Source organism: Somniosus microcephalus, chromosome 25 (genome assembly GCF_052327205.1).
Source record: "Somniosus microcephalus isolate GS21.2 chromosome 25, FLI_Smic_1.0, whole genome shotgun sequence".
Taxonomy (NCBI): Eukaryota; Metazoa; Chordata; class Chondrichthyes; order Squaliformes; family Somniosidae; genus Somniosus; species Somniosus microcephalus.
This window is the reverse complement of record NC_141011.1, coordinates 55,113,008-55,134,417: the sequence shown is the minus strand read 5'-3', so window position 1 is coordinate 55,134,417 and position 21,410 is coordinate 55,113,008. Positions and strand designations below refer to the sequence as shown.

Below are 21,410 nucleotides of genomic sequence, written 5' to 3'. Positions count from 1 at the left end.
CCAATTTCATTTTATCGTCCGTGTGTTTAATCATCTCGCTTAGGATGCCGTCTGCACCGCAAGCTTTTCCTGGTCGCAGGTCCTTGAGTTTTTCAAATAGCTCTTTTTCAGATATTATGGCATCTATCGGGTTTTGGTTATCTTTTATGGCAAATTCGAGCTTTTCCAGTTTTTCGCATATTTGGTATTGCTCTGGGCGTAGTGTGTTTTTCTGGTATAATTTTTCAAAATGGTTTTCCCATGTGTCTCCGTTTTGAATGGCCAATTCGTCATGTTTTTTGTGTAATGTATTCCAGTTGTCCCAGAAACAATTGGAATCAATGGATTCCTCAATAGAGATGAGTGTATTCTTAATATACTGCTCTTTCTTGGTTCTGAGTGTGTTTTTGTATTGTGTTAGTGCCTGACAATAAGTAAGGCGTAATTCCTCATTTTCTGGTTGTCTGTGTTTTTGGTTTGATATTTTTCTGAGTTTTTTCCTCATGTTCTGGCAATCGGAGTCAAACCATTTTTCGTAGTTTTTTGTTTTGGGTTTGTTCTTGCGAACTTTCAAGTTTGACATTGATGCCAAATTATCAAAAATATTATTTAGGTTATTCACTGCCCGGTTTACGCCTTCTTTATTGTGTGTGTATGTATTTTCCAGAAAGGTGTCCAAGAGAGCTTGAGTTGATTGATTGCTAATTGCTTTCTGGTATTTTTCCATGCTGTTTTTGGCCCATCTGTAAGATTTTTTAATGTACAGCTTACTGGGTTGTGTTTCTGTGTTGGTTGTTTCTGTTCTTTTTAAGATACATAGTAATTTGACTGTGGTCTGACAGTGTTGTTTGTGGTTTGACTCTCTTTCTCTCCCTCTCCCTCTCTCTCTCTCTCTCTCTCTCTCTCTCTAACTGCAGAGCCCTAAATAGTGTGTGCCTTTGTTTCCTTTCTTTCCCCAGCTTCTTTCTGATCATTATCTCATTGCCGTCGTGCTATCTCCACGAGTCACCTAGTCCAATTCCACTTTCCTACATATTTATATATACTGTATGTGGATGTGTGCGCGTGTTTGTTATGTCACTTTATCCTTGCTAGAGATCCATATTCATTAAGAAACGCCACGTGTTTTGGAGCCTGGACTTTTTGTGTCCCTGTTGTCACCGTACACAGCTGCTTTGATGTCTTCTGCCTGACTATGTATTGAAGTAGATGGCTGACATAACAACGGATGCAACAATCTTCAAGAATTCTTAAAACAACATTACTGATACTGAAATTAACATGCAACATTAATGTCTGAATGCCTAATGCATTTCCATCACATTTCTGTCTGCTATTTTAACAGATATACTAACCCAGTCAAAATAAATGTGTTAATGTGTCTGTTAAAATATTGGATAGTGGAACGTCATGGGAGTGCTCAAATATTGCTAACAGTTTGTTGGATATTTTGTTCATAAATGAGCTTTTTTGGCAACACGTGAAGGTGCTGCGTATTACCACTGGCTCATCGCACTGCCATTTTGGATTGCTCGCAGTTATATAGTCATAGTTACAAAATTACTAACTAATAAATCAAAGTTGAGATTTTTCAACATCATAGACCTTTAAATAATATATAATATAATTATATTTTTAAATATTTTAAAAATATTTTTAATGTAAAAAATGTCACAACAGAGAAACGGACCATTTGGCCCATCAAATCGTTGCTCTTTTTCTCCATGAGTCACCTAGTCTAATACCATTCCTCTTGATAAAATATATAAAATAAATATTTATAATATATATTTATATATATCTCCAACTGCTGGAGATTCAGTTGTGGAACCATTTTGCCTAAACTGACACAGGCAGATCTCAGTTTCACAAACTTGATGCCTGACCTGATCTGCTCCAGGCTTTATTAATATGCTTACATAATGGGAGCTGGTAATTCCCATCACAGTTCAAAGACTTTGATAATTATGAAGAATGATTATGCCTGTAGGGTTGAACCACTGAATATTTCAGTTTGAAATTAATAGTAAAGCCTTGCGGTATGTAGTTTTGTTAAAGGTTTATATTCAGGATCATATTGCCATCTGTGTTGGAAAATAACTTTTCATTCATCTTTTTGTTATGGTAAATTGGAAGGAGTGTTCTACCAGGTGACACAGAATTTATTACATATTCAGTAAGGGAGTGTTGGAGCCCTTTTGATGGCCCTTTCTTAGTAGGTAGAAAGAGATGCCTTGAGGATGTTGTTTGCTCCTAAGTGAAGAGATGTTTAAGGTAACCTCTCCCATTAAAGCCACAAGGTCCAACTGGAGTAAAGCACAAGAATGATCTCTTTCCTGTTTGTCTCCTGTCTGTGGGAAGTGATGTAAATAGGAACACCAGAGGTCAATGAAAGAAAGAAAGACTCTCATTTGTATAGCGCCTTTCATGACCAGCGGACATCCCAAAGCACTTTACGGACAATTAAGTACTTAAAAAAAAAAAAAAAAAAAAATGTAGTCACTGTTGTAATGTAGGAAACGTGGCAGCTAATTTACACACAGCAAATAGCAATGTGATCATGATCAGATCAGCATATCCCTCACCCTACCATTACCATCAAGCCAGGGGACCAAACCTGATTCAATGGGGAGTGTAGAAGAGCATGCCAGGAGTAGCACCAGGCGTACCTAAAAGTGAGGTGCCAACCTGGGGAAGCTGCAACACAGGACTACATGCATGCTAAACAGCGGAAGCAGCATGCTATAGATAGGGCTAAGCGATCCCACAATCAACTGATCAGATCAAAGCTCTGCAGTCCTGCCACATCCAGTCGTGAATGGTGGAGGACAATTAAACAACTAACAGGAGGAGGAGGCTCCATGGATATCCCCATCCTCAATAATGGTGAGCCCAGCACGCGAGTGCAAAAGACAAGGCTGAAGCATTTGCAACCATCTTCAGCCAGAAGTGCCGCGTGGATGATCCATATCGGCCTCCTCCTGAGGTCCCCAGCATTACAGAAACCAGTCTTCAGCCAATTCGATTCACTCCATGTGATACCAAGAAACGGCTGAGCGCACTGGATACAGAAAAGCCTATGGGCCCCATAACATCCCAGCTTTGTATAGCGCCTTTCATGACCAATGGACGTCCCAAAGCACTTTACGGACAATTAAGTCCTTTTTAAAAAAAAAAAAAAAAAAAAAATGTAGTCACTGTTGTAATGTAGGAAACGTGGCAGCTAATTTGTGCTCCAAAACTAACCGCACATCTAGCCAAGCTGTTCCAGTACAGCTACAACACTGGCATCTACCCGACAATGTGGACAACTGCCCAGGTATGTTCTGTCCACAAAAAGCAGGACAAATCCAATCCAGCCAATTACCGCCCCATCAGTCTACTCTCAATCATCAGCAAAGTGATGGAAGGTGTCGTCGACAGTGCTATCAAGCAGCATTTACTCACCAATAACCTGCTCACCCGAAGCTCAGTTTGGGTTCCGCCAGGGCCACTTGGCGCCAGACCTCATCACAGCCTTGGTCCAAACATGGACAAAAGAGCTGAATTCCAGAAGTGAGGTGAGAGTGACTGCCCTTGACATCAAGGCAGCATTTGACCGAGTGTGGCATCAAGGAGCCCTAGTAAAATTGAAGTCACTGGGAATCAGGGGGAAAGCTCTCCACTGGCTAGAGTCATACCTAGCACAAAGGAAGTTGGTTGTGGTTGTTGGAGGTCAACCATCTCAGCCCCAGGACATCGCTGCAGGAGTTCCTCAGGGCAGTGTCCTCGGCCCAACCATCTTCAGCTGCTTCATCAATGACCTTCCCTCCATCATAGGTCAGAAATGGGGATGTTTGCTAATGATTGCACAGTGTTCAGTGCCATTCGCAACTCCTCAGAAAATGAAGCAGTCCATGCCTGCATGCAACAAGACCTGGATGACATTCAGGTTTGGGCTGATAAGTGGCAAGTACCATTTGCGCCACACAAGTGCCAGGCAATGTCTATCTCCAACAAGCGAGAGTCTAACCACCGCCCCTTGACATTCAACGGTATTACCATTGTTGAATCCCCCACCATCAACATCCTGGGGGTCACCATTGACCAGAAACTTAACTGGACCAGCCACATAAATACTGTGGCAACAAGAGCGGGTCAGAGGCTGGGTTTTCTGTCGCGAGTGTCTCACCTCTTGACTCCCCAAAGCCTTTCCACCATCTACAAGGCACAAGTCAGGAGTGTGATGGAATACTCTCCACTTGCCTGGATGAGTGCAGCTCCAACAACACTCAAGAAGCTCGACACTATCCAGGACAAAGCAGCCTGCTTGATTGGCACCCCATCCACCACCTTAAACATTCAGTCCTTCCACCACCAGCGCACCGTGGCTGCAGTGTGTACCATCTACAAGATGCACTGCAGCAACTCACCAAGGCTTCTTCGGCAGCACCTCCCAAATCCGTGACCTCTTCCACCTAGAAGGACAAGGGCAGCAGGCGCCTGGGAACACCACCACCTCCAAGTTCCCCTCCAAGTCACACACCATCCTGACTTGGAAATATATCGCCGATCCTTCATCGCCGCTGGGTCAAAATCCTGGAACTCCCACCCTAACAGCACTGTGGGAGTACCTTCACCACACGGACTGCAGCGGTTCAAGAAGGCGGCTCACCACCACCTTCTCGAGGGCAATTAGGGATGGGCAATAAATGCTGGCCTTGTCAACGTTGCCCACATCCCGGGAAGAATTTAAAAAAATCTTTCTTGGTGTTGATCAAGGGATAAATATTGGCCAGGACACCGGGGATAACTCTTCTACAAAATAGTGCATGGGGATCTTTTTCATCCACCCGAGAAAGCAGACAGGGCCTCGGTTTAATGTCTCCTCCGACAGTGCAGCACTCCCTCAGTACTGCACTGGAGTGTCAGCCTAGATTTTTGTGCTCAAGTCTCTGGAGTGGAACTTGAACCCACAACCTCCTGGGCTAATTACTGTTGCTCAGGAAATGTCTGTTTAAAGAAAACCTACAAAGTAAGAATCCTGCTCCTCCTCCTGCGACTCACCAGAATAAAATGGTTTATTGGTCTCTTGCTGCCCTTCAGCTTGTCCCCTTGTGGAGAGCCCATCTTATCAAGGTCAGAAGAAACCAGCAGAAAATGACATGCATTGCTTCCTTTTTCTTAATGCTTTTATTCGTAATATGCTAATTGTTCATTGATAAGTCCTCTACCTGATTAGTTGTGACTTATTGCTGTTTTATAAATATATGGTTTTCAGCCAATTGGTGCAAGTGATATACACTCTGCATACGTGCACTTTCAAGAGTGCCACTTTGAGGGGTGCCAGCCATGCTAGATGGCTAGATTGTTGGAACTGACACTTTCTCAGAATAAGAAGAACTTTTAAAGTTGTGCTAAGATATGAATAAAGTAAAGTTTGTAACCATATTCGCCTTTACTAGTGCACTACAAATTATTACAGGAGTTTTTTTAACCAACAATTTTAAATGACCGTAAAATGTAACACAAGGCAGTAGGCACAATTTTCCCCTTACTCAGTGCAAGAGGAGAAAATGTCACCCAAACGTGAATACCAATTTCTTTTACACTTTCTAGAGTTATTTAATTCTAGAAGTCTTTTGTGCTAAACAAAACAAACCGAAAATCATTTTACTCTTTTTATATCAATAAAATGCATTTTTTAACTTTGCCAATATGTCAGTGGGTCAGTTGATTATAACTGGGAATTAGAATCCCGACCACTGGCAAAATATGTTCGAGCACCAGCCAGTGCGTTTTGGGTGGTACAAGTGAGGTGCCAAATCGAGGACAAATTTGTGCAGTAATTTTGTTCTGCCCCAGAAATCTTTATTTTCTTTTATCCATTTTATTTAAATTTGTTGCAAAGTTTTTGTATTTGTCAAGATGAAGAATATGGACTGAATTTCCTCCCCGTCGGCAGTTGAACGAATTTCCCTTTAAGCTAGTAATTATAAAACAAAATTCTTAAATGTGCAAAACCATAGCCTCTTTCTGAATTCACTGTCTCCCAAATCGCACTGTGACATATGAAGGTACAAATGCTTAATGTGTTTATCGGAACTTCCTCTCTCCGCTATTTTAATGAAGTGTTAACCTGTTTGAACTAAGTGGGTTAATGTCACCACTAAAATAGGAGCAAGGAATTTTGTATGAAAATGTTAAGCACTCACATGCTCGTAGTTTCAGCACCACTGTGTCCTTTGGCTAAACTTCAAAACCATCATTGTTGCTTTTTAAAATGTTAGTGTTGAACTGCAACCTCAGTGCTCAAAGGCTCACCGTCGCAGTTTCGGGAAGTCTAAAAGCAGCTGACAAATTCAATTGGAATAATAGAGTTTGCTGAAATGTTTGCTGCATGTCTACTTACCTCTGCGTGTTCCTTCATTGGTGTTTTTTGAATTTCAGAGAAAAATTAAAAGAATGTGACGGGAGGATGGAAACTTTGGAGAAACAGAGAGAGAAAGTGGAAGAAGATATTCAAGAGCAGGAAACTGCCAGCAACAAGTATGTGATCTTTCTGCTATTTACTTCATTGCATCACATGTATGTAGACCTCGGATTCCTCCAACATCCAGTGAATTGAAAGCATTTTATAATATCGATTAGAAGCCCATATAAATAAATGTAGCTATTTGCTCTGGGTTTTTTTGTAAGTTCTCAACTTGTCTCTCTCTCTCTCTCCCAACTTGTCTCTCTCTCTCTCTCTCTCTCTCCCAACTTGTCTGTCTCTCTCTCTCTCTCTCTCTCTCTCTCTCTCTCCCAACTTGTCTCTCTCTCTCTGTCTCTCCCAACTTGTCTCTCTCTCTCTGTCTCTCTCTCCCAACTTGTCTCTCTCTCTCTCTCTCCCAACTTGTCTCTCTCTCTCTCTCCCAACTTGTCTCTCTCTCTCTCTCCCAACTTGTCTCTCTCTCTCTCTCTCTCCCAACTTGTCTCTCTCTCTCTCTCTCCCAACTTGTCTCTCTCTCTCTCTCCCAACTTGTCTCTCTCTCTCTCTCTCTCCCAACTTGTCTCTCTCTCTCTCTCTCCCAACTTCTCTCTCTCTCTCTCTCTCTCTGTCTCTCCCAACTTGTCTCTCTCTCTCTCTCTCTCTCTCTCTCTCTCTCTCTCTCTCTCTCTCTCTCCCAACTTGTCTCTCTCTCTCTCTCTCTCTCTCCCAACTTGTCTCTCTCTCTCTCTCCCAACTTGTCTCTGTCTCTCTCTCCCAACTTGTCTCTCTCTCTCTCTCCCAACTTGTCTCTCTCTCTCTCTCCCAACTTGTCTCTCTCTCTCTCTCTCCCAACTTCTCTCTCTCTCTCTCTCTCTCTCTCTCTCTCTCCCCCAACTTATCTCTCTCTCTCTCTCTCTCTCTCTCTCCCAACTTGTCTGTCTCTCTCTCTCTCTCTCTCTCTCTCTCTCCCAACTTGTCTCTCTCTCTCTCTCTCTCTCTCTCTCTCTCCCAACTTGGGAACCAATTTACTTTTGGAATAGCAGTGCATCCTAGTGTTGGCTGAACAATAGGGATAGGGAATTATAATCTTGATGCCATCATTTTCATTGTTTTGAGGCCTAAAATTCAGTCTGGTTCTGAATTGTCGTTATGCAGTTGGTAGCTAATGCCGTATGCTTGGAAAACTATTATTTATTTTAATCTTTTTAAAAGTATTGTATAAACATTGAGCTGTGAAAATAAGCCAAACATACCAAGGCTTGTAAATATATTAGAAAGGAGAAAGAACTTGTATCTATATAGCACCTTTCACGATTCCAGGACCTCCCAGGGCGTTTAACAGCCAATGAAATAGTTTTGAAGTGTAGTCACTGTTGTAATCCAGGAAATGCGGCAGCCAATTTTGTGCACAGCAAGCTCCCACAAACAGCAATGTGATAATGACCAGATAATCTGTTTCAGTGATGTTGATTGAGGGATAAATATTGGCCCCAGGACACCGGGGAGAACTCCCCTGCTCTTCTTCAAAATAGTGCCGTGGAATCTTTTACATCCACCTGAGAGCGCAGACGGGGCCTTGGTTTAACGTCTCATCTGAAAGATGGCAATTTGACAGTGCAGCACTCTCTCAGTATTACATAGAAACATAGAAGATAGAAGCAGGAGTAGGCCATTCGGCCCCTCGAGCCTGTTCCGCCATTCAATGAGATCATGGCTGATCATCCAAATTCAGTACCCTGTCCCTGCCTTCTCCCCATATCCCTTGATCCCTTTAGCCTTAAGAAATATATCTAACTCCTTATGGGGTGCTGCCTAGATTTTTGTGCTCAAGTCTCTGGAGTGGGACTTGACCCCACAACCTTCTGACATCAGAGGTGAAAGTGCTACCCACTGAGCCACAGCTGACACATTATAATAATGCTGTACAAAATATTTGTTCACTTATTCAAATGCCATTATTGTCCTTAAAATATATGCATTAACTTGTTAATTATAAATTGTGACATAGAATCATAAGTCATAGTCATGATGGCACAGAAGGAGGCTGTTCGGCCCATTGAGTCATTGTATATTGATGTCCGGTATATAAACCTCCTTGGCCTACAGTCCGAGGATTCCAGCTCTGCTGGTGCAAGTGCAGCAGAGTGGAACGCATTAACCTGCGGTTATAGATGTAGATCCTGTCCCAAATGGTGGGAGCAGGGTCATTTGCATGGTTGGGGTAGGCTGCCGCTGCCTGTAAGGGTGCTTCAACAGGTGCCATTCCTGAAAACAGAGAATGTCCCACAGCCACTTCACCAGAGCGTCCCCCTAGGCCCTTCTTGGGCTGAAGAAAAAACATTCTGAGCCAGGATTATTTTAAAATAAGGTAATGAACTACCTTTTGCCTGGTGAAGGTTTGAGGCATTTCAAAAGGTTTCATCAGCACTCGCAACGGTTCTTGGGTATCAAGAGTTCTGTTGAGACCTTATAAAGATGAGTCGGGTGGAATTCCTGAGGTAGGCCAGGAGTGGGTGGAGGCATCACCCAGAAGATGACCACCGACAACAACAACAACTTGCATTTATATAGCGCCTTTAACATAATAAAATGTCCCAAGGCGCTCCACAGGAGCGATTATCAATCAAAATTTGACACCGAGCCACATAAGGAGATACTAGGACAGGTGACCAAAAGCATGAAATGGTGGAATCGCAGTGAACTGGGTTCCGCCCCGAATTCCAACCACTGTGGCAATCCACACCCTCTGTGCCCTTGGTAATTCCATTTGGAATTTTGGGTCCACTGATTTTAGGGTTAAACCTAATTAGACCTGATAGTTAACCCCTCGCCAAACTAATTACAAAATCTGGGATAAATTGCTGGCATTCTATAAAACCCCACTGAAATTGTTAATTTCGTGTTGAAAGCGATGAGATCTAGTCTGGGAAATGACTGTTCCATGTTCAATAGAGCGTCATGGTCCAAAGAAAGCTAGGAAGAAGAATCAGATAGTTGTCACTTTCCTTGGCTACGTGGCGATCCTTGTGCCACACAACAGTCAGCAGGTTTTATGACCATATCAGGGTTGGAACTAAGAGATTTTCCTATTAGCCTGTTGATCCTGACAATACCAACAGCATCACAGTCTTCTTCACCAGTGAGATGACAATATAATGTATTTTTAAGTCCAAATTAAATCTATTTGAAAGTTCACAAATTGGCCATGAAATTTTGAGGCATGAACATTAGTGTACAAGTACTTATATGAAATACATTTTTCTTCTACAGTATTTTAATGGAGTTGTTGACCTACTATGAAAATAATTATTGCACACGACTATTCGTATAGCATCATTTCAAGACTTTGTGGATCTGACTCCTTCTCCTGTATCCAGCAGTTCTTGGACCTCTTTTTCTAGCCTTTTACCTTTCGCTATCTTTGCATTGAGTACTCCTCCCACAGCATCAGTTGACTGAATTTCCCTACTCCCCTTACTTACTCGAATCTATCTCCATCTGAACTTATTATTCTTTGTTCTCTTAGTTCCAGTTCTGACATTGTCATAAAGCCTGCTAACAAAGGGAAGCACTGCTGCATGGCGCTAGGATCGTTTTATGGTAGAGGTTAAATGGCAACTATCTGACTCTGCTTCCTATCTGACTTATCTCTGGACCATCACCCCACTATTCAACACTGAACAATCATTTGCCAGACTGTTGCTGGTCTCATTTCTTCCAGAGATCTTCACATGAAAGCTATTCAGGTCTGCACTCCCCTTTTTCACCTACCCGCCAATACTCACGAACAGACCTGTCCTGGCAGACCCATCATTTCAACTAATTGTCTCTTTAGCATGGACATCAAGTCCCTTTACACCCCGCTGGGATCGATTTTAACCTCGAGCAAGATTAGAGCAGGCAGGGTGGGCAGGGCGCGTGAGAAACCTGCTCACTCATCTAAGTTTTGTTTTAACTTCCGGGCCTCATTTATATGTCACCGGTCCACTTCCCACCCATTGCGGGTGAGAAGAGGGTGCAGAGCGGCTGTCGGCAGGCAAAGATCGGGCAGTCCTCGGCTGCTCACCGGCTTGCAGGTAATTGGCGAGGAGCGGGTTTTGGGAAGGAAGGGAGGGGGAGTCTGGGGAGGGGGAGCCTGGAGCAGGGGAGGCCACAATTTTCCTTGTGGGGCCCAAAGGCGCCTCATTTGCCTGCAGAAGTGGAATTGTGCGAAAGGTTCGAGTCCAGAGCGGATAAGTAATTACTCATTTTTAATAACCCATCCGTCTAGTTTCCACCGGGCGGATAGGGTTAAAATCGACCCCCCATCTTGCACCAGATTGGTTTCCAGGCATTTCCTCAATCAAACGCATCCACACCAGCCTCATCTTAGTTGATCTTGTTCTCAACCTGAACTAGATTTCCCTTAACTCAGTTTCCCCAAATTAAGCGTGTCTCAGTTGTGCCATTTTCTGTAGAGTATGTGGAACACTCCTTTTTCCAATTCTATTTAAGCTCTCCCATTGACTACTTCTGTTACATTGATGACTGTGTTGCTGGAGCTTCCTGCTTCCACTGCCATCTGGAGAATTTCATTTACTGCGCTTCCCATTCCTCACCTTTCACAGTCCATCACTGATTCTTTCTTTCCCCGCCTGCATTTCCCTCTCTCCAACTCTGCCAATGGACCGTCCACAGACATCTATTACAATTCGACACACTCCCCAGCACCAATATCCCTCAGCTTGATGAGTATAAAGAATTTTTAAAAAAGGAATCTGATCTTCTGTGCCGCTCCCCCAAACCAGTAGACTAAGTAAGTAATGAAAAATTTAAATGTAAAGAAAAAGAAACTGTCTCTCTTTGGAAGCTGCTGCCTGACACCTACAATGAATCATTGACATGTACCATGGGAAAGGTAATGTGCCCCATACATAGAGGAATATTTTGTGTGTGTGTGTGTGTATATGTATGTTAAGTGGCAAATGAACTTTAACATGGATAAACGTGAGGTGATGCGCTTTTGTAGGAAAAATAGAAACATCACCGACACCTTAGAAAATAAGAAACTGAATGGGGTAGAAGAGCAAAGGGATCTCGGGATACAGGTGAACAAATCATTAAAAACAGTATCGCAGGTCAGCAAAGCAATTAAAAATGCTAACAAAGCACTGGGATTTATTTCCAGGGGTATAGAATTCAAAAGTAGTGAAGTTAGGTTAAACTTGTGTAGGACCCTGGCCAGGCCCCACTTATACTGCGCACAGTTCTGGTCTCCGTACTATAAAAGGGACATGGAAGCACTGGGTGCAAAAATAACTTACAAGGACGGTACTAGAACTGTGACATTACAGCTATCGGGAACGATTGAACAGGCTGGGGCTTTTTTCCTTTAGAAAAGAGAAACCTTAGAGGTGACCTGATGGAGGTCTATAAAATTATGAATGGGTTGGACAGGAGAGAATGTTTCCACTTGTAGGAGAATCCAAAACTAGGGGCCATACATGCAAGATAGTTACTAATAAATCCAATAGGGAAATAAAGAAACATTTAGTTACTGCGAGTGGTTAGAACGTGGAACTCGCTACCACAGAAAGTGGTTGAGGCAAATAGCTTGGATGATTTCAAAAGGAAACTAGATGAGTACATGAGAGAAAAGGGAATCGAAAGATATGCTGAAAGGCTGAGATGAGGTAGATGGAATAGGAGGCGACCCGTGTGGAGCATGAACACCAGCACTGGCTAGTGGGGCCGAATGGCCTGTTTCTGTGCCGTATATTCGATGTAATATATAGATATATACATCCATCCTAATATCCCCTTCTTTGGCTCACGGTCAATTGTTGGCTGATTATGCTCCTGTGAAACGCCTTGGGACATTTTGCTACATTAAAAGCGCTATATAAATGCAAGTTGCTGTTGTTTAATTAGCTCCACAACGGCAAATGTTGAAGGTGGAAAGAATAGATGGTGAAAATGAGTTGAAAGCAAAAATAAGACATTTTTTGCCTTTAGACAATAATTTTGCTCATTATTAATATTCATCGTTTTTTCTTGATGTTCTGCCAGTGCTGCTTTGTTTCGCCTTCGGGCACAACACAGACGGCTGTGTGAAGAGCTCCTAGGGGAAGAGGACCTTCAATCAAAAATTGCTTTGACATTGCAAGAGAATGAGTGAGTTGTAGATTGAACAAAGGCGTCTGCAAATGCTTTCACTTGTATTTTCTTAACTCTTTGTTGAGCGCGCTGATGGATTGCCTGTACATGTAAAGAAACAAAGTGGATCTTGTATCCCTTCGGCTTTACATGGGGAGATTTCCCATGGTCAGTTGTGGAGCAAAGGATTTAACAGCAGTGTTTACAGTAATTGCATCATAATGCTGCAGGCATCACATGCAGAGTTGAAACAACAGCAGAAAATGCTGGAAACACTCAGCAGGTCAGGCCGCATCATGGAGAGAGAAACAGAGTTAACGTTTCAGGTCGATGATCCTTCGTAACAGATATTTAAGCAAGTGTAGGGGCAGGGAAAGGGAGGAGGGGAGGAAAGAACAAAAGGGAAGGTCTGTGATAGACTGGAAGACAGGAGAGATTAAGAGACAGAAGGGATGATGGTGCAAGGCAAAAGGAGATGGTAATGGGACAAGATAAGAAACAAAAGATGGCTCTAGATGAGGTGTAAATGGCGATGGCAGAATCATCAATAGTTGCCATGTGAGAGAGAAAAGAAAACATAGGGGCCGAGGTAACAACAGAAATTGCTGGAAAAACTCAGCAGGTCAGGCAACATCCGTGGAGAGAAATTTGAGTTGACGTTTCGGGTCGAAACCCTTCTTCAAAACTGGAAAGAAAAGAAAATAGATCGAAGGCAGGGCTGCGATCGAACAAAAGAAGTAAAAGAGACAATAAAAGGTATTCGAAACCAGACGAGATGGTGATAGGACAGTGGAGACAAAAGACAGCTGAGATTAGGTGTGAAGTGTATTGGCAGGATAAGAGACAGCTGCCAGGTGGGAGAGAGAAACAAAAGGAAAGGGGGGGGGGGGGGGGGGGAAAGGAAGACCCAAAACAGAGGGGTGGAAAAAATTATAAGTAAAAAAGTAATAGGGGCCGAGGTTATGATCTGAAATTGTTGAACTCGATATTGAGTCCGGAAGGCTGCAAAGTGCCTAATCGGAAGATGAGGTGCTGTTCCTCGAGTTTACGTTGAGCTTCCGTGGAACAATACAAGAGGCCAAGGACGGTGAGGTCCGAGTGAGAATGGAGCGGTGAATTAAAATGACAGGCGACCGGAAGCTCGGGGTCACCCTTACGGACTGAACGGAGGTGTTCCGCAAAGCGGTCACCCAATCTGCGTTTGGTCTCCCCAATGTAGAGGAGACCGCATCGTGAGCAGCGAATACAGTATACTAGATTGCAAGAAGTACAAGTAAATCGCTGTTTCACCTGGAAGGGGTGTTTGGGGCCCTGGACAGTGGGAAGGGGGGAGGTATAGGGGCAGGTGTTACGTCTCCTGTGCTTGCACGGGAAGGTGCCAGGCAAAGGGGAAGGTGCCAGGCAAAGGGGAAGGGCTGTTTGGGGTGATAGAGGAGTGGACTAGGGTGTCTCGGAGGGAGCAGTCCCTACGGAATGCTGAAAGGGGAGGGGAGGGGAAGATGCATTTGGTGGTGGGATCTCTTTGGAGGTAGCGGAAATGGCGGAGGATGATCCGTTGAATGTGGATGCTGGTGGGGTGAAAGGTGAGGACAAGGGGAACCCTATCGTCGTTCCGGGAGGGAGGGGCAGGGGTGAGGGCAGAAGTGCGGGAGATAGAACGGACACGGTCGAGGGCCGTGTCAACCATGGTAGAGGGGAATCCTCGGTTGCGGAAAAAGGAAGACATGTCGGAAGCACTGGTGTGGAAGGTGGCATCGTCGGAGCAGATACGGCGGAGACGGAGAAACTGGGAGAATGGAATAGAGTCCTTACAGGAGGCAGGGTGGGAGGAAGTGTAGTCCAGGTAGCTGTGGAAGTCAGTGGGCTTGTAGTGAATATTGGTCGATAACCTATCCCCAGCGATGGAGACGGAGAAGTCGAGGAAGGGAAGGGAAGGGAAGAGTCAGAGATGGACCATGTGAAGGTGAGGGAAGGGTGGAAATTGGAGGCAAAGTGAATGAAATTGTCTAGTTCGGGGCGAGAGCAGGAAACGGCACCGATACAGTCATCAATGTATCGGAAAAAGAGGTGAGGGAGGGGACCTGAGTAGGACTGGAACAAAGATTGTTCCACATAGCCCACGAAAAGGCAGGCATAGCTAGGACCCATGCGGGTACCCATAGCAACACCTTTGATTTGGAGGAAATGAGTGGAGTCAAAGGAGAAGTTGTTCAATGTGAGAACAAGTTCAGCCAGGCGGAGGAGGGTGGTGGTGGATGGGGACTGGACGGGCCTCTGTTCAAGGAAGAAGCGGAGCGCCCTCAGGCCATCCTGGTGGGGGATGGAGGTGTAGAGGGATTGTACATCCATGGTGAAAAGGAGACGGTTGGGGCCAGGAAACTGGAAACTGTTAAAGTGGCGGAGGGCGTCTGAAGAGTCGCGGATGTAGGTGGGAAGAGACTGGACAAGGGGAGAAAAGATAGAGTCGAGATAGGAAGAGATAAGTTCCATGGGGCAAGTACAGGCTGAAACGATGGGTCTACCAGGGCAGTCCTGTTTGTGGATCTTGGGAAGGAGGTAGAAGCGGGCTGTGCGGGGTTGTGGAACTATGAGGTTGGTGGCAGCGGGGGGAAGATCTCCAGAGGAGATGAGGTCAGTGACAGTCTTGGAAACGGTGGTTTGATGTTCGGTAGTGGGGTCATGGTCCAGGTGGAGGTAGGAGGAGGTGTCGGAGAGTTGGCGTTCAGCTTCCGCTAGGTAGAGGTCAGTTCGCCAAACAACAACAGCACCACCCTTGTCAGCGGGTTTAATGACAATGTCTGGGTTGGATCTAAGAGAATGGAGTGCTGCAAGTTCAGAGGGAGGTAGGTTGGAGTGAGTGAGGGGAGCAGAGAAATGGAGATGGCCGATGTCACGGCGGCAGTTAGCGATGAAAAGATTTCGAGTCTGAAATTGTTGAACTCTATGTTGAGTCCAGAAGGCTGTAAAGTGCCTAATCGAAAGATGAGTTGCTGTCCCTCGAGCTTACGTTGAGCTTCATTGGAACAGTGCAAGAGGCCGAGGTGGGAGTGGAGCGGAGAATTAAATTCTTTTCGGCATTATTTTTATTTAAGTGGTGTATATCTACCACAGATGAATTCTGCAGAATGTTTCTTTTTGAATGTTAATAAAGTTTTGTTTGGAGCTGGGTTTCAGTCGTTCTTTCCCCATTTCAGACGTGAACTGTTTAAAGTTGAACTTGAGCAAGCAAAATTAATGCGACTCCATGAAGAACATAAGAAGGACGAAGAGGAATATGAGGCGCAACGCTTACTAGAGGCAAAACGAAGACTGGAAGCCAAAGAGGCGGCTGTTTTACAAGCAGGGAAAAGGAAAAAAACTACCAAGAAGTTAGTGGAACTTAAACCCAGCAATTTACTTGAGTCTTTAGTCATTGTTTAAACAGATTACAAACAGTACTGTTGCAGTCCTGCCTTTCAGTGCCAGAACTCTCATTGTTCATGTAAACTTTCTAAACCTCTCGTTAATGGCTGAGCTGCAAAATAACATTTAATGTAAATGAAAACTGCAGACAAATATTAGTTACGTGGAGATATTTGCTCTTTATTTCACCAAAACTTTTGTATTGTTGAGATATTTTGTGCTATTAAGGTTATAGCGAATAGAACATTTTCAACTTACTGTATTTAGTGTTGGCAAGAAGCATTTCGAGTAGAGACTGAAAAATTAACACATACTGGAAATCTGAAATAAAAACAGGGTGCTGAAAATACAGAGCAGGTCCATCAGCATCTGAAAGGGGAAAGGACAGGTTGTTTCTTCACCTGAACTGATGAGGTATTGTTCCTGAAACTTGGGCTGAGCTTGGTTGTGAACACAGGAACAGTAGGAGGCCACTCGGCAATTTAATTAGATCATGGCTGACCAATACCTTAAATCTATTTCCCCGCCTTTGTTCCATATCCCTCGACATTCTTACTGATCTTAGTCTTGAACATTTCAATTGACCCCCAGCATCCACAGCCTTTTGGGGGAGAGAGTTCCAGATTTCCACTACTCTTTGTGTGAAAAAATGTTTCCTGATTTCACTCTTAAATGGTCTAACTCTAACTTTAAGATTATGCTCTTATTCTAGATTCCCACACCACAGGATATAGTTTCTCCGTATCTACACTATCAAATCCCTTTATCACTTTAAACGCCTTGATTAGATCACCTCTTAACCTCTAAACTCGATGGAATACAAGCCAAGTTTATGCAACCTGTCCTCATAATTTAACCCTTTAAGCCCTAGTATAATTCTGGTGAACCTGCGCCGTACTCCTTCCACAGCCAATATTGAGGTTTGGCTCCCAAAACAGAGGTACTACACCCTGGGGTCTGGCCAAGGCTCTTCACAACTGAAGCATCACTTCCTTACTTTTGAATTCCAACCCCTCTGAGATAAAGGCCAACATTGCAATAACCTTTTTGGAAACTTTTTGTACCTGTACAGTAGCTTTTAGTGATTTATGTACATGGACGCCTAAATCATTTTGCTTCTCCACACCTCATAGTCTCTCACCATTAAGAAAATATTAAATGTTTCTATCTCAGATCCAAAGTGGATGAATTCACACTTCCTCACATTGAACTCCATCTGCCATAGTTTTGCCCACTCACTTAGTCTGTCTATGTCTCTTTCTCTTTGTAATTTCTTGCTCCCTGGCACACGGTAAGTGGTTGGGAGGGTCCAAAATGCTTGCGATCTGGAAAGGAGAACGGAATCCTAGGGCAGGAGACCCCAGCGTTTCCTTGTGGGGTCTGGAGGAACACTGGGAAGTGCCCGACCGCCATTTTAATCACCATTTTATGGGTCCTAACTAAAATGAGATTTGATAGTCTCATGGGAACATACTTAGTTCCTGGTGGGTATGACCCATATATATCTGATATGATTTTCCAGTTGTATTCTGTTGGTAAGGAAATCCCAATAGGACTGTTAAGTTGCCAACATAATACTTCCACGTCCAACAAACTGAAAATGAGTAGCCCTCTTATTAAACCAAGGAAGACTGTTCAGTCAGGCTGCCCTCCTGCAGTGAATGCAATCTGTGGGACTATAATATAAATATGACATCAGTCTAAAGTCAGTATTAAATTATGTAATGCTTAAAGGAGAATTCTGTTGGGGAGGAAAGTACTTGTCTCCCTTTGTTCTGAACAGATTCATATCTCTTAAGAATAATCATTAGTTGAAGGCTTCCTTCATTGAGCCCAGGAGGTTACAGTTTAACAAAAGTGGATGTACTATACTGAAAGCAGGAGTGCTTTCAAGGGATGCTCCAATCTCACCACCTGCAGTTATCTTGTTTACTGGTTAATTCAGGAAATATTTCTATTTTCAAAGTAATTTTGCTGCCTTTCCAGCTAAACTCAGCAAGAACTGCTTTAAATAAAAATCCTTCCTCTGTCTGTACGACGAACCATGTAGCGCCTGGTGAGGATCCTCCACCAAAGGTAGGAAGAGTACATCTGCTTACAGAAAATGTCAGCCTTCTGTGATCTATGGATGAGCACTTCAACTAAAGATCATTCTTTGAAAGTAGATGTTTGTTCAAAATGAAACGGTGAGGCACCCAAACTGATTAAATATGTTACATTAGCAGTTCCCTTTAATTAATCAATTTAATAAATATTGGGGGTAATTTTAACACTTCTAACCAAGCAAAAATCGAGGAAATAGCAAATGAGCCGCCTGTTTTACATCTCGCCTGATTTTCTTTTCCGTTAAGAAAATCGGGTGAGGTATAAAAAATGATGCCAATTCATCATCACTTGTTTTTTTGCACGTTGCTAAAAGTAAAATTACCCCAGGATCTTTAGATGATTTGAAATAACTAATGGAGTTCCTTAAGGAATAATTCTAATGTGTAGAAATAAAATGAGAATTATACTTAGATTTTCAACTGTTCTCTCTCCTCCGGTACTGCCCCCCTCTCCCTCAAATCTGCCGTCACCACCCCTCTCAAAAAAAAAAAAAAAAAAAAAAAAAAAAAAAAAAAAAAAAAACCCTTGACCCCCTCCGTTCTTGCAAACTACTGCCCCATCTTCAACCTCCCTTTCCTCTCCAAAGTCCTTGAACATGTTCTCGCCTCCCAAATCCGTGCCCATCTTTCCCGCAATTCCATGTTTGAATCCCTCCAATCAGGTTCCGCCCCTGCCACAGTACCGAAACGGCTCTCGTCAAAGTCACAAATTACATCCTTTGTGACTGTGACAAAGGTAAACTATCGCTCTTCATCCTCCTTGACTTGCCTGCAGCCTTTGACACGGTTGACCACTCCATCCTTCTCCAACGCCTCTCCACCATCGTCCAGCTGGGTGGGACTGCACTCGCCTGGTTCCATTCTTATCTATCTAATCGTAGCCAGAGAATCACCTGCAACAGCTTCTCTTCCCGCTCCCGCATCGTTACCTCTGGTGTCCCCCAAGGATCTATCCTTGGCCCCCTCCTATTTCTCATCTACATGTTGCCCCTTGGTGACATCATCCGAAAACACAGCATCGGTTTCCACATGTACGCTGACGACACCCAGCTCTACCTCACCACCACTTCTCTCGACCCCTCCACGGTCTCTAAATTGTCAGACATCCAGTTCTGGATGAGTAGAAATTTTCTCCATATTGGGAAGACCAAAGCCATTGTTTTCGGTCCCCGCCACAAACTCTGTCCCCTAACCACCGACTCCATCCCTCTCCCGAACATCTGTCTGAGGCTGAACCACACTGTTCGCAACCTTGGTGTCATATTTGACCCTGCAATGAACTTCCGACCATATATCCACAGCATAACTAAGACCGCCTATTTCCACCTCCGTAACATCGCCCGTCTCCGCCCCTGCCTCAGCACATCCGCTGCTGAAACCCTCATCCAGGCCTTTGTTACCTCTAGACTTGACTATTCCAACGCAGTCCTGGTTGGCCTCCCACATTCTAACCTACGTAAACTTGAGGTCATCCAAAACTCGACTGCCCGTGTCCTAACTCGCACCAAGTCCCATTCCCCCATCACCCCTGTGCTCGCTGACCTACATTGGCTCCTGGTTAAGCAACGCCTCGATTTCAAAATTCTCATCCTTGTTTTCAAATCCCTCCATGGCCTCACCCCTCCCTATCTCTGTAATCTCCTTCAGCCGCACAACCCCCCGAGATATCTGCGCTCCTCTAATTCTGCCCTTTTGAGTATCCCTGATTATAATCGCCCAGACATTGGTGGCCGTGAGTTCTGTTGCCTAGACCCTAAGCTCTGGAATTCCCTGCCTAAACCTCTCCACCTCTCCCTCTCTTTCCTCCTTTAAGACGCTCCTTAAAACCTACCTCTTTGACCAAGCTTTTGGTCACCTGCCCTAATTTCTCCTTATGTGGCTCGGCGTCAAATTTTTTTGTCTTATAATACTCCTGTGAAGCGCCTTGGGACGTTTTACTACGTTAAAGGCACTATATAAATACAAGTGGTTGTTGTTTAGAGTTTATAATGCAATAAGCAGCTCTTATGCTGATTTGGAAGAAAAATGAAAAGGGTTAAACACAAATTGACAAAGAAAATACAAAACATTGGGGAAAGGAAAGGTATAATGTGACTTTCAGAAAATGTTAGTTAAATATGCTTCTAAATAATATGTTGGTTTCAAGCCTTCTTTGATTTGAAAGTTACTGTACATTGCTCTGCAGCGATTTTTCAGGAATATAAATGGAGTTGGAGTATAGACGGACTAGATAGATGAAGTTGAAATGCTGATGTTTATTATCCTCTATTCATGTACAGGAAACCGATGAAAGATCTTGAACGGGAGCTGGAACATAGAAAGGCAGTTGAAGATGCTAAAAAATGCAATCAAAAAACAAGACAGTATCTGAAGAAATCTATGGCTCGGTAAAGCATACGAGTAAAACTACAAGGGGGCTCTGTATTTCACGAGGATGAAATAGCCAAAACAAATAGAATTCTTATAAATATAAAAATTATTCCATTAGAAGCCATTTTACCATACACGAGGAAGGCAGGCAGTAAAATTAGGAGATTTTAAGATGGGATTACCCCAATTTTTCCTTATTAATTATTCTTATACTTCACCATTTCTGGCATCAGTCAGACAGGAGGTGCATAAGAGAAGTAAGAATAGCGACAAGTTTACTTTTATTGTTTCATCAAACCCATCATGTACTGCTAATGAATCCTCTATTTGAACCTATGATAACCGATGTACAGGTATCCTGCAGTATCCTGCTGCATTCAGCAATAGTCTTAGCTTACCAGAGATGCAAGTTAATCCTCACCTTAGCAAGCATGGATTTCACAAACATTTCCTCCTGGAGTGATATCCAATTCCCATTTGGCTCAGCAAATCTCAGTTCTTTTGTTCTACCTTGTTCTGCCGAGATCTTGGAAGGATCGTACTTAATAATGTGACATCTTTGTCACCATGTTAGAAGATCAAGGCATTTCAAATTGATCATCTCAACTATTTGTATCCTTTAAGACCAACCCACTGGGCATCCTAGTGTCCAGACCGAACATCAGTTCAGTGATTGGCCAACTAACTGCATGCTGATGTTGTAGCAAGTTAATTTCTCCTTTAAGAAATCTGGAGATATCCTACTGCTGGGCTGACTTCAGAGAATAAGCATGTGGATGTTGGCAGAGTATGGCCAAAATCTAATGTTGGCAGGGCATAAATGTTTTGTAAGGAAAGATCTACAAAATAAGGTAGATGACTTGCATTATTGATGGGGAATGGTTTAGCAGCAGAATGGGGTACGGTGAAACCATATACAGTAAAAACATAGAAGATAGGAGCCATTTGGCCCCTCGAGCCTGTTCCGC

General features: G+C 43.5%; 1 protein-coding gene across 6 annotated transcripts in view; it reads left to right on the top strand.

The window, feature by feature from the left end:
- cfap74 (cilia and flagella associated protein 74) overlaps positions 1 to 21,410 on the top strand; it is a 306,038-nt gene that overhangs the window by 48,233 nt on the left and 236,395 nt on the right. For all 6 annotated transcript variants that reach the window (XR_015073585.1, XM_085967505.1, XM_085967502.1 and 3 more), the window contains 4 exons: positions 6,409 to 6,507; positions 12,479 to 12,583; positions 15,760 to 15,933; positions 20,352 to 20,459. Coding sequence is in view for 5 of the 6 variants with exons in the window: in XM_085967505.1 (XP_085823631.1) it covers positions 6,409 to 6,507; positions 12,479 to 12,583; positions 15,760 to 15,933; positions 20,352 to 20,459 (486 nt within the window). In the remaining variant the exon portion in view is untranslated. The remainder of the gene's footprint in view (positions 1 to 6,408; positions 6,508 to 12,478; positions 12,584 to 15,759; positions 15,934 to 20,351; positions 20,460 to 21,410) is intronic.